This window comes from Haemorhous mexicanus, unplaced genomic scaffold, assembly GCF_027477595.1.
Source record: "Haemorhous mexicanus isolate bHaeMex1 unplaced genomic scaffold, bHaeMex1.pri scaffold_285_ctg1, whole genome shotgun sequence".
Taxonomy (NCBI): Eukaryota; Metazoa; Chordata; class Aves; order Passeriformes; family Fringillidae; genus Haemorhous; species Haemorhous mexicanus.
In genome coordinates, this window is record NW_026776112.1 from 648 (window position 1) to 13,879 (window position 13,232).

General features: G+C 60.5%; 1 protein-coding gene across 1 annotated transcript; it reads right to left on the reverse strand.

The window, feature by feature from the left end:
• Positions 1-338: 338 nt before the first annotated feature.
• Positions 339-13,006, reverse strand: LOC132323077 (procollagen-lysine,2-oxoglutarate 5-dioxygenase 2-like; the record flags this gene model as incomplete). Its single annotated transcript, XM_059837889.1, has 5 exons — positions 339-931; positions 2,895-3,017; positions 4,171-4,305; positions 4,889-5,005; positions 12,905-13,006. Coding segments are annotated over 5 exons (648 nt in total), but the record flags the coding sequence as incomplete, so codon positions are not given.
• Between the last annotated feature and the right edge of the window lie 226 nt (positions 13,007-13,232).

Sequence of the window (13,232 nt, forward strand, 5' to 3'; positions counted from 1 at the left end):
GAGTGACCGTCACACGCGGAGCCGAACCGATGACGTCATCACGCGGGGGGAGGGGACCCCCGGATTTTATTGCCAAAATTGGGGGGAGGGGGAGGGGGTCCCCACCGCCCTCCCCACCCCAGGGATCCCTTGTGACGTCATCGGGTCCCAGTGTCCCCCGGGGGGTCCCAAGTCCCCCAATTTTGGGGTCTCGAGGACCAGGAGTGTCCTGGGGGGGGTCCCCAACGTCCTGGGGGTCCCCAAGTCTCATTTTGGGGTCCCCCAATGTCCTGGGAGGGTCCCAAGGTCCCCAGAGTGTCCCCCAGTGTCCCCTGGGTGTCCCCAAGGTCCCTGGGTGTCCCAGGTCCCCTGGGTGTCCCCAAGGTCCTGGGGGTCCCTCAAGGTCCCAATTTGGGGTCCTCTCAATGTCCCCCAGGGTGTCCCCCCAAGGTCCCCATTTTGGGGACACTCAGAGGTCCAAGGGCAGGGCCAGGCCGAGGTGGGGGGATGGGACCCCAATGTCCCCAAATGTCCCCAATGTCCCCAATGTCCTCAAATGTCCCCAATGTCCCAAATGGGCTCATGAGGAGCACGAGGCCACACTGGGGTGGGACCCGATGTCCCCAAATGTCCCCAATGTCCCCAGTCAGGGTCCATGAGGAGCACGAGGCCGTAGCGGGGCTGAGTCCCAAATGTCCCCGATGTCCCCAGATGTCCCCAAGGTCCCGTTTTGGGGACACCCAGGGCTCCATCAGCAGGGCCAGCCCCTGGCAGAGCTCGGTCACCGACGATGTCCCCAACGATGTCCCCGTGTCACCCTTTGGGGACACTCGGGGGTCCGTGAGGAGCACGAGGCCACAGCTGACTCCCAGACGTCCCCAGTGTCCCTCGATGTCCCCGATGTCCCCAGTCTGGGGACACTCAGGGGTCCATCAGCAGCGCCAGCTCGTACCTGGCAGGGCCCAGTGATGTCCCCAGATGTCCCCAAATGTCCCCACTCAGGGGGCCATGAGCAGGGCCAGCCCACGGTGGCAGTGCCCGATGTCCCCAACCCCCCCAAATGTCCCCAACACCCCAATGTCCCCCCAGTGTCCCCATTGCTGTCCCAATGTCCCCTCTGTCCCAGCAGCAGCCCAGCTGTACCTGGCAGTGCCCAATGTCCCCCCAGTGTCCCCAATGTCCCCAATGTCCCCAGTGTCCCCACTATCCCCCAGTGTCCCCAACCCCCCCAGTGTCCCCATTGCTGTCCCCAGAGTCCTCAATCCCCTCAGTGTCCCCAGTGTCCCCAAGGTCCCCAGTGTCCCCAATCCCCCAAATGTCCCCAATGTCCCCCCAGTGTCCCATTGCTGTCCCCAATGTCCCCTCTGTCCCCAGCAGCAGCCCCAGCTGTACCTGGCAGTGCCCAATGTCCCCCCAGTGTCCACAATGTCCCCAATGTCCCCAGTGTCCCCACTATCCCCCAGTGTCCTCAATGTCCCCAGTGTCCCAATCCCTCAAATGTCCCCAATGTCCCCTCAGTGTCCCCACCTTGAGCTGGAAGCCGCTGGGCGTGGCCTCTCCTGGGACAGAGCTTGGGGTCCCCCCCGTGTCCCCAATGTCCCCCCAGTGTCCCCACTGTCCCCCCAATCCCCAGTGTCCCCAATCATCACAATGTCCCCACAATGTCCCCAGTGTCCCCTGGCTGTCCCCAATGTCCCCCCACTGTCCCCAACCCCCCCACTGTCCCCCCACTGTCCCCGCTGTCCCCACTGTCCCCCCAGTGTCCCCAATGTCCCCCCACTGTCCCCAGTGTCCCCAAAGTCCCCAGCCCCCCCAATGTCCCCGCACTGTCCCCATTGCTGTCCCCACTGTCCCCACTGTCCCCGTTGCTGTCCCCCCCGTCCCCTCTGTCCCCATTGCTGTCCCCACTGTCCCCCCCACTGTCCCCAAGCCCCCCTCACTGTCCCCAGTGTCCCCATTGCTGTCCCCAGTGTCCCCCCAGTGTCCCCATTGCTGTCCCCAGTGTCCCCCCCAGTGTCCCCCCAGTGTCCCCATTGCTGTCCCCAGTGTCCCCCCAGTGTCCCCCCAGTGTCCCCATTGCTGTCCCCACTGTCCCCCCGCTGTCCCCGTCGCTGTCCCCCATTGCTGTCCCCATTGCTGTCCCCAGTGTCCCCACTGCTGTCCCCATTGCTGTCCCCATTGCTGTCCCCCTGTCCCCACTGTCCCCAGTGTCCCCCCTGTCCCCATTGCTGTCCCATTGCTGTCCCCCCACTGTCCCCACTGTCCCCATTGCTGTCCCCACTGTCCCCCCCACTCGTCCCCAAGCCCCCCTCACTGTCCCCAGTGTCCCCACTGCTGTCCCCATTGCTGTCCCCACTGTCCCCACTGTCCCCATTGCTGTCCCCCCACTGTCCCCCCAGTCCCCATTGCTGTCCCCCAATGTCCCCCCGCTGTCCCCCCACTGTCCCAGTGTCCCCCCACTGTCCCATTGCTGTCCCCCCCGTCCCCACTGTCCCCACTGTCCCCATTGCTGTCCCCACTGTCCCCCCACTGTCCCAAGCCCCCCTCACTGTCCCCCAGTGTCCCCATTGCTGTCCCCAGTGTCCCCCCCAGTGTCCCCATTGCTGTCCCCAGTGTCCCCCCAGTGTCCCCATTGCTGTCCCACTGTCCCCCCGCTGTCCCCGTCGCTGTCCCCATTGCTGTCCCCAGTGTCCCCATTGCTGTCCCCATTGCTGTCCCCCCACTGTCCCCACTGTCCCCATTGCTGTCCCCACTGTCCCCCCCACTGTCCCCAAGCCCCCCTCACTGTCCCCAGTGTCCCATTGCTGTCCCCAGTGTCCCCCCAGTGTCCCCCCAGTGTCCCCCCAGTGTCCCCCCAGTGTCCCCACTGCTGTCCCCAGTGTCCCCCAGTGTCCCCGTCGCTGTCCCGCCGGTACCTGGCGCCGTGGGCGGGGCTCACCCCTTGTGCCAGGTGCGTCAGGCGCCCGGGGTGCAGCAGGGCCCAGCCCGGGGGGGGCGCGGGCCACGCAGCCGTAGCGGGGGAACAGCCAGCCGCCGCCCTGCGACCAGTACAGACCAGTATAAACCAGTATAAACCAGTATGGACCAGTAACCATCAATAACCCGGCCCAGAGACCCAGCCCAGTTCAAACCAGTTCAAACCAGTAACCCCCAGTGCAGCCGTAGCGGGGGAACAGCCAGCCGCCACCCTGGGACCAGTACAGACCAGTATAAACCAGTATGGACCAGTATAAACCAGTATAAACCAGTATGGACCAGTAACCATCAATAACCCGGCCCAGAGACCCAGCCCAGTTCATCCCAGTAACCCCCAGTGCAGCCGTAGCGGGGGAACAGCCAGCCGCCGCCCTGGGACCAGTACAGACCAGTATAAACCAGTATAAACCAGTATAAACCAGTATGGACCAGTATGGACCAGTGACACAGCCCAGAGACCCAGCCCAGTTCAAACCAGTTCAAACCAGTAACCCCCAGTGCAGCCATGGCGGGAGAACAGCCAGCCGCCGCCCTGCGACCAGTACAGACCAGTATAAACCAGTATGGACCAGTATAAACCAGTATGGACCAGTATGGACCGATATGGACCAGTGACACAGCCCAGAGACCCATCCCAGTTCAAACCAGTTCAAACCAGTAACCCCCAGTGCAGCCGTGACGGGGGAACAGCCAGCCGCCGCCCTGGGACCAGTACGGACCAGTATAAACCAGTATGGACCAGTACAGACCGGTATGGACTGGTATGGACCAGTACGGACCAGTATAAACCAGTAACCATCAATAACCCAGCCCAGAGACCCCTCCCAGTCCCTCCCAGTACAAACCAGTAACCCCCAGTTCCCCCCCAGCCCCTCCCAGTACAAACCAGTAACCCCCAGTTCCCTCCCAGTCCCTCCCAGTACAAACCAGTAACCCCCAGTTCCCCCCCAGCCCCTCCCAGTACAAACCAGTAACCCCCAGTTCCCTCCCAGTCCCTCCCAGTACAAACCAGTAACCCCCAGTTCCCCTCCAGCCCCTCCCAGTACAAACCAGTAACCCCCAGTTCCCTCCCAGTCCCTCCCAGTACAAACCAGTAACCCCCAACCATCCCCCAGTTCCCTCCCAGTCCCTCCCAGTACAAACCAGTAACCCCCAGTTCCCCCCCAGCCCCCCCCCAGCCCCTCCCAGTATATCCCAGTACATCCCAGTCCGTACGTGGGCGGGGCTCAGGCTGACGCTCAGGCTGATCGTGGCCGAGGGCCGGGCCGGGGCCGAGGGGGAGGGGCCGGAGGGGGCGTGGCCGGAAGGGGCGGGGTCATACCGAACCACGGAGCTCAGCACGGTCCGGCCCTGGGAGGGGGGAGGGGCGAGTGGGCGTGGCCAACGGGGGACAGGCCCGCTGGAGGGCCACACCCACACTGGCCACGCCCAGATGCAGATCACCTGACCACACCCACTTAGGCCACGCCCAGTTCAGCACTGCCTTTTAAAGGCCCCAGCCCACCTTACACCCTCCCCAAGCCACGCCCAACAATGCCACACCCATTTAGCCACACCCCCAGCGAGCCACACCCTTCTCACAGAGCCCCACCCCTTCTCAGGCCCCACCCCTTTTGGAGCCCCTCTCATTTCCCACACCCAACAATTCCCCCAGGCTCCACCCCTTTCCTCTCAGCTCCGTCCTCTCCCCAAGCCCCGCCCCTTTCTGTGTCCCCACCCCTTTTCTCACCCACCCCTGCCCCGCCCTTGAGGCCACGCCCATTTCCCCAAGCTCCACCCCTTTCCCAAACCCTGCTCCCTCTCCCAAGCCCCACCCCTTTCTGAGTCCCCGCCCCTTTTCCCTGCTCCAGCCCCGCCCCTCTGAGACCACGCCCATTCCCCCAGGCCCCTCCCCTTCTCTCAGGCACCGCCCCTTTCCCCAAGCCCCGCCCACCTTGGGGGCGTATCCCGGGAAGAGCCGGCGGGCGATGGGGGGGAGGAGCTCCCGCAGCGCCCCCTGCAGGACGGAATCCAACTGCAGCGCCGAGAGGGGCACCGCCCACGAGAGCACCTGGGACAGGTGAGGGACAGGTGAGGGACAGGTGAGGGACAGGTGAGACACCTGGGGTACACCTGGGATACACCTGGGATACACCTGGGACAGGTGAGGGACAGGTGAGACACCTGGGGTACACCTGGGATACACCTGGGATACACCTGGGACAGGTGAGATACACCTGGGATACACCTGAGATACACCTGGGACAGAATCCAACTGCAGCGCCGAGAGGGGCACCGCCCACGAGAGCACCTGGGCAGGTGAGGGACAGGTGAGACACCTGGGATACACCTGGGACAGGTGAGACACCTGGGATACACCTGGGATACACCTGGGACAGGTGAGATACACCTGGGATACACCTGGGATACACCTGGGACAGGTGAGACACCTGGGATACACCTGGGATACACCTGGGACAGGTGAGATACACCTGGGATACACCTGAGATACACCTGGGACAGGTGAGATATACCTGGGATACACCTGGGATACACCTGGGATACACCTGGGACAGAATCCAACTGCAGTGCTGACAAGGGCACCGCCCACGAGAGCACCTGGGACAGGTGAGGGACAGGTGAGACACCTGGGATACACCTGGGATACACCTGGGACAGGTGAGATACACCTGGGATACACCTGGGGTACACCTGGGATACACCTGGGATACACCTGGGATACACCTGGGACAGGTGAGATACACCTGGGATACACCTGGGATACACCTGGGATACACCTGGGACAGGTGAGATACACCTGGGATACACCTGGGATACACCTGGGACAGGTGAGACACCTGGGATACACCTGGGATACACCTGGGGTACACCTGGGATACACCTGGGATACACCTGGGGTACACCTGGGATACACCTGGGATACACCTGGGGTACACCTGGGATACACCTGGGGTACACCTGGGGTACACCTGGGACAGAATCCAACTACAGCGCCGAGAGCGGCACCGCCCACGAGAGCACCTGGGACAGGTGAGGGACAGGTGAGAGTGACCCTGACACACCTGGGATACACCTGGGATACACCTGAGATACACCTGGGACAGGTGAGATACACCTGGGATACACCTGGGATACACCTGGGATACACCTGGGACAGAATCCAACTGCAGTGCTGACAAGGGCACCGCCCACGAGAGCACCTGGGACAGGTGAGGGACAGGTGAGACACCTGGGATACACCTGGGACAGGTGAGATACACCTGGGATACACCTGGGATACACCTGGGACAGGTGAGATACAGCTGGGACAGGTGAGATACAGCTGGGACAGGTGAGATACACCTGGGACAGAATCCAACTGCAGTGCTGACAGGGGCACTGCCCACAAGAGCACCTGGGACAGGTGAGGGACAGGTGAGACACCTGGGATACACCTGGGATACACCTGGGACAGGTGAGATACACCTGGGATACACCTGGGATACACCTGGGACAGGTGAGATACACCTGGGATACACCTGGGATACACCTGGGACAGGTGAGATACACCTGGGATACACCTGGGATACACCTGGGACAGGTGAGATACACCTGGGATACACCTGGGATACACCTGGGACAGGTGAGATACACCTGGGATACACCTGGGACAGGTGAGTTACACCTGGGATACACCTGGGACAGGTGAGATACAGCTGGGATACACCTGGGATACCCCTGGGACAGGTGAGATACACCTGGGATACACATGGGGTACACCTGGGACAGGTGAGATACACCTGGGATACACCTGGGACAGGTGAGATACACCTGGGATACACCTGGGATACACGTGGGACAGGTGAGTTACACCTGGGATACACCTGGGACAGAATCCAACTGCAGCACCGAGAGGGGCACCGCCCACGAGAGCACCTGGGCAGGTGAGGGACAGGTGAGACACCTGGGATACACCTGGGGTACACCTGGGACAGGTGAGATACACCTGGGATACACCTGGGATACACCTGGGGTACACCTGGGATACACCTGGGATACACCTGGGACGGAATCCAACTGCAGCGCCGAGAGGGGCACCGCCCACGAGAGCACCTGGGCAGGTGAGGGACAGGTGAGACACCTGGGGTACACCTGGGACAGGTGAGGGACAGGTGAGACACCTGGGATACACCTGGGTTACACCTGGGATACACCTGAGATACACCTGGGACAGGTGAGATACACCTGGGATACACCTGAGATACACCTGGGACACCTGAGATACACCTGGGATACACCTGGGATACACCTGGGGTACACCTGGGACAGGTGAGATACACCTGGGATACACCTGGGATACACCTGGGGTACACCTGGGACAGGTGAGATACACCTGGGATACACCTGGGATACACCTGGGGTACACCTGGGATACACCTGGGGTACACCTGGGACAGAATCCAACTGCAGCGTCGAGAGGGGCACCGCCCACGAGAGCACCTGGGCAGGTGAGGGACAGGTGAGACACCTGGGGTACACCTGGGACAGGTGAGGGACAGGTGAGACACCTGGGTTACACCTGGGTTACACCTGGGATACACCTGAGATACACCTGGGACAGGTGAGATACACCTGGGATACACCTGGGGTACACCTGGGATACACCTGGGACAGGTGAGATACACCTGGGATACACCTGAGATACACCTGGGACAGGTGAGATACACCTGGGATACACCTGAGATACACCTGGGACAGGTGAGATACACCTGGGATACACCTGGGGTACACCTGGGACAGGTGAGATACACCTGGGATACACCTGGGACAGGTGAGATACACCTGGGATACACCTGAGATACACCTGGGACAGGTGAGATACACCTGGGATACACCTGGGGTACACCTGGGACAGGTGAGATACACCTGGGATACACCTGGGACAGGTGAGGGACAGGTGAGACACCTGGGATACACCTGGGACAGGTGAGATACAGCTGGGATACACCTGGGGTACACCTGGGACAGGTGAGATACACCTGGGATACACCTGAGATACACCTGGGATACACCTGGGACAGGTGAGATACACCTGGGATACACCTGGGGTACACCTGGGACAGGTGAGATACACCTGGGATACACCTGAGATACACCTGGGATACACCTGGGACAGGTGAGATACATCTGGGATACACCTGGGATACACCTGGGACAGAATCCAACTGCAGCGTCGAGAGGGGCACCGCCCACGAGAGCACCTGGGACAGGTGAGGGACAGGTGAGGGACAGGTGAGACACCTGGGATACACCTGGGACAGGTGAGATACACCTGGGATACACCTGGGATACACCTGGGACAGGTGAGATACACCTGGGATACACCTGGGATACACCTGGGACAGGTGAGATACACCTGGGATACACCTGGGATACACCTGGGATACACCTGGGACAGGTGAGATACACCTGGGATACACCTGGGATACACCTGGGACAGAATCCAACTGCAGCACCGAGAGGGGCACCGCCCACGAGAGCACCTGGGCAGGTGAGGGACAGGTGAGACACCTGGGATACCCCTGGGATACACCTGGGATACCCCTGGGATACTCCTGGGACAGGTGAGGGACAGGTGAGGGACAGGTGAGACACCTGGGGTACACCTGGGACAGGTGAGATACACCTGGGGTACACCTGGGGTACACCTGGGACAGGTGAGACACACCTGGGATACACCTGGGACAGGTGAGACACACCTGGGATACACCTGGGACAGGTGAGATACACCTGGGATACACCTGGGATACACCTGGGACAGGTGAGATACACCTGGGATACACCTGGGATACACCTGGGACAGGTGAGATACACCTGAGATACACCTGGGACAGAATCCAACTGCAGCACCGAGAGGGGCACCGCCCACGAGAGCACCTGGGACAGGTGAGGGACAGGTGAGGGACAGGTGAGGGACAGGTGAGGGACAGGTGAGGGACAGGTGAGACACCTGGGATACACCTGGGACAGGTGAGATACACCTGGGATACACCTGGGATACACCTGGGATACACCTGGGACAGGTGAGATACACCTGGGATACACCTGGGGTACACCTGGGACAGGTGAGATACACCTGGGTACACCTGGGATACACCTGGGACAGGTGAGATACACCTGGGATACACCTGGGACAGGTGAGATACACCTGGGATACACCTGGGATACACCTGGGACAGGTGAGAGACACCTGGGATACACCTGGGTTACACCTGGGACAGGTGAGTTACACCTGGGATACACCTGGGACAGAATCCAACTGCAGCGCCGAGAGGGGCACTGCCCACGAGAGCACCTGGGACAGGTGAGGGACAGGTGAGACACCTGGGGTACACCTGGGATACACCTGGGATACACCTGGGGTACACCTGGGATACACCTGGGACAGGTGAAATACACCTGGGATACACCTGGGATACACCTGGGATACACCTGGGATACACCTGGGGTACACCTGGGACAGAATCCAACTGCAGTGCCGAGAGAGGCACCGCCCACGAGAGCACCTGGGACAGGTGAGGGACAGGTGAGACACCTGGGGTACACCTGGGATACACCTGGGATACACCTGGGTTACACCTGGGACAGGTGAGGGACAGGTGAGACACCTGGGGTACACCTGGGACAGGTGAGATACACCTGGGATACACCTGGGATACACCTGGGATACCCCTGGGATACACCTGGGATACCCCTGAGATACACCTGGGATACACCTGGGACAGGTGAGATACACCTGGGATACACCTGGGATACACCTGGGATACACCTGGGATACACCTGGGATACACCTGGGACAGAATCCAACTGCAGCGCCGAGAGGGGCACCGCCCACGAGAGCACCTGGGACAGGTGAGGGACAGGTGAGGGACAGGTGAGGGACAGGTGAGACACCTGGGGTACACCTGGGATACACCTGGGATACACCTGGGACAGGTGAGACACCTGGGGTACACCTGGGATACACCTGGGATACACCTGGGACAGGTGAGATACACCTGGGATACACCTGGGACAGGTGAGATACACCTGGGGTACACCTGGGATACACCTGGGATACACCTGGGACAGGTGAGATACACCTGGGATACACCTGGGACAGGTGAGATACACCTGGGATACACCTGGGATACACCTGGGACAGAATCCAAATGCAGCGCCGAGAGCGGCACCGCCCACGAGAGCACCTGGGACAGGTGAGGGGCAGGTGAGGGACAGGGGATACACCTGGGTTACACCTGGGGTACACCTGGGATACACCTGGGGTACACCTGGGACAGGTGAGATACACCTGGGATACACCTGGGATACACCTGGGATACACCTGGGGTACACCTGGGACAGGTGAGATACACCTGGGATACACCTGGGATACACCTGGGACAGGTGAGATACACCTGGGATACCCCTGGGATACACCTGGGATACACCTGGGACAGGTGAGATACACCTGGGATACACCTGGGATACACCTGGGGTACACCTGGGATACACCTGGGACAGGTGAGATACACCTGGGATACACCTGGGATACACCTGGGATACACCTGGGACAGGTGAGATACACCTGGGATACACCTGGGATACACCTGGGACAGGTGAGATACACCTGAGATACACCTGGGACAGAATCCAACTGCAGCACCGAGAGGGGCACCGCCCACGAGAGCACCTGGGACAGGTGAGGGACAGGTGAGGGACGGGTGAGGGACAGGTGAGGGACAGGTGAGGGACAGGTGAGACACCTGGGATACACCTGGGACAGGTGAGATACACCTGGGATACACCTGGGATACACCTGGGATACACCTGGGACAGGTGAGATACACCTGGGATACACCTGGGGTACACCTGGGACAGGTGAGATACACCTGGGTACACCTGGGATACACCTGGGACAGGTGAGATACACCTGGGATACACCTGGGACAGGTGAGATACACCTGGGATACACCTGGGACAGGTGAGATACACCTGGGATACACCTGGGATACACCTGGGACAGGTGAGAGACACCTGGGATACACCTGGGTTACACCTGGGACAGGTGAGTTACACCTGGGATACACCTGGGACAGAATCCAACTGCAGCGCCGAGAGGGGCACTGCCCACGAGAGCACCTGGGACAGGTGAGGGACAGGTGAGACACCTGGGGTACACCTGGGATACACCTGGGATACACCTGGGGTACACCTGGGATACACCTGGGACAGGTGAAATACACCTGGGATACACCTGGGATACACCTGGGATACACCTGGGATACACCTGGGGTACACCTGGGACAGAATCCAACTGCAGTGCCGAGAGAGGCACCGCCCACGAGAGCACCTGGGACAGGTGAGGGACAGGTGAGACACCTGGGGTACACCTGGGATACACCTGGGATACACCTGGGTTACACCTGGGACAGGTGAGGGACAGGTGAGACACCTGGGGTACACCTGGGACAGGTGAGATACACCTGGGATACACCTGGGATACACCTGGGATACACCTGGGATACACCTGGGATACCCCTGAGATACACCTGGGATACACCTGGGACAGGTGAGATACACCTGGGATACACCTGGGATACACCTGGGATACACCTGGGACAGAATCCAACTGCAGCGCCGAGAGGGGCACCGCCCACGAGAGCACCTGGGACAGGTGAGGGACAGGTGAGGGACAGGTGAGACACCTGGGGTACACCTGGGATACACCTGGGATACACCTGGGACAGGTGAGATACACCTGGGATACACCTGGGACAGGTGAGATACACCTGGGGTACACCTGGGATACACCTGGGATACACCTGGGACAGGTGAGATACACCTGGGATACACCTGGGACAGGTGAGATACACCTGGGATACACCTGGGATACACCTGGGACAGAATCCAAATGCAGCGCCGAGAGCGGCACCGCCCACGAGAGCACCTGGGACAGGTGAGGGACAGGTGAGGGACAGGGGATACACCTGGGTTACACCTGGGGTACACCTGGGATACACCTGGGGTACACCTGGGACAGGTGAGTTACACCTGGGATACACCTGGGGGACACCTGGGGTACACCTGGGACAGGTGAGATACACCTGGGATACACCTGGGATACACCTGGGATACACCTGGGGTACACCTGGGACAGGTGAGATACACCTGGGATACACCTGGGATACACCTGGGACAGGTGAGATACACCTGGGATACCCCTGGGATACACCTGGGATACACCTGGGATACACCTGGGATACACCTGGGACAGGTGAGATACACCTGGGATACACCTGGGGGACACCTGGGGTACACCTGGGACAGGTGAGACACACCTGGGATACACCTGGGACTGGCCCCGCCCACCAGGACACGTGACAGCTCCATTTTTGAGGCTCCACCCCATTTTTAGGGCCACACCCCCCCTTTATGAGGCCCCACCCACCCAATTTTTGAGGCCCCACCCCCATTGATGAGGCCCCACCCCCAATTTCAGGGCCACACCCTCTTTTATCAGACTCCGCCCCCATTTTAGGATCCCACCCCCATTTTCAGACCCCACCCCCATTTTTGAAGCCACGCCCCCATTTTGAGCCCCACCCCATTATTTTGGTCCCACCCCGAATTTGAGGCCCCGCCCCTTTCCCAGGCCCCACCCCCAGTTTTATGGCCACACCCTCTAATTTATAGGCCCCGCCTCCCCTTTGGAGGCCCCACCCCCATTTTTAGGGTCCCACCCTATTTTAAGCTCCACCCCATTTTGAAGCCCCGCCCCTTTTAAGCCCCGCCCCATCTTTAACTCCCCGCCCCCATTTGTAGGACCACACCCCCCAATTTTTAGGCCCCGCCCCTTTTATTGTCCCACCCCCATTTTGAGGCCCCACCCCCTTTAGGGCCCCACCCCCAATTTTGAGGCCACGCCCACCTCGTGATGCTCCGCCCACCCCCCTCGAAGCTCCGCCTCCTCGCGCAGCTCCCGCCCGAACTGAGCGGAGAAGAGCGGGAACTGGAACACGTCAGGGCAGGGCTGGAAAAGGGGGAATTCACCCCAAAAATCAGCCCGGGAACCCCAAACACACCAAATCCCAAAATCCCCAAAAATATCCCCAAAATCCCCCAAAAAATCCCCAAAAAAATCCCCCCAAAATCCCCAAAAAATCCCCAAAAATGGGAACTGGAACACGTCAGGGCAGGGCTGGAAAAGGGGGAATTCACCCCAAAAATCAGCCCGGGAACCCCAAACACACCAAATC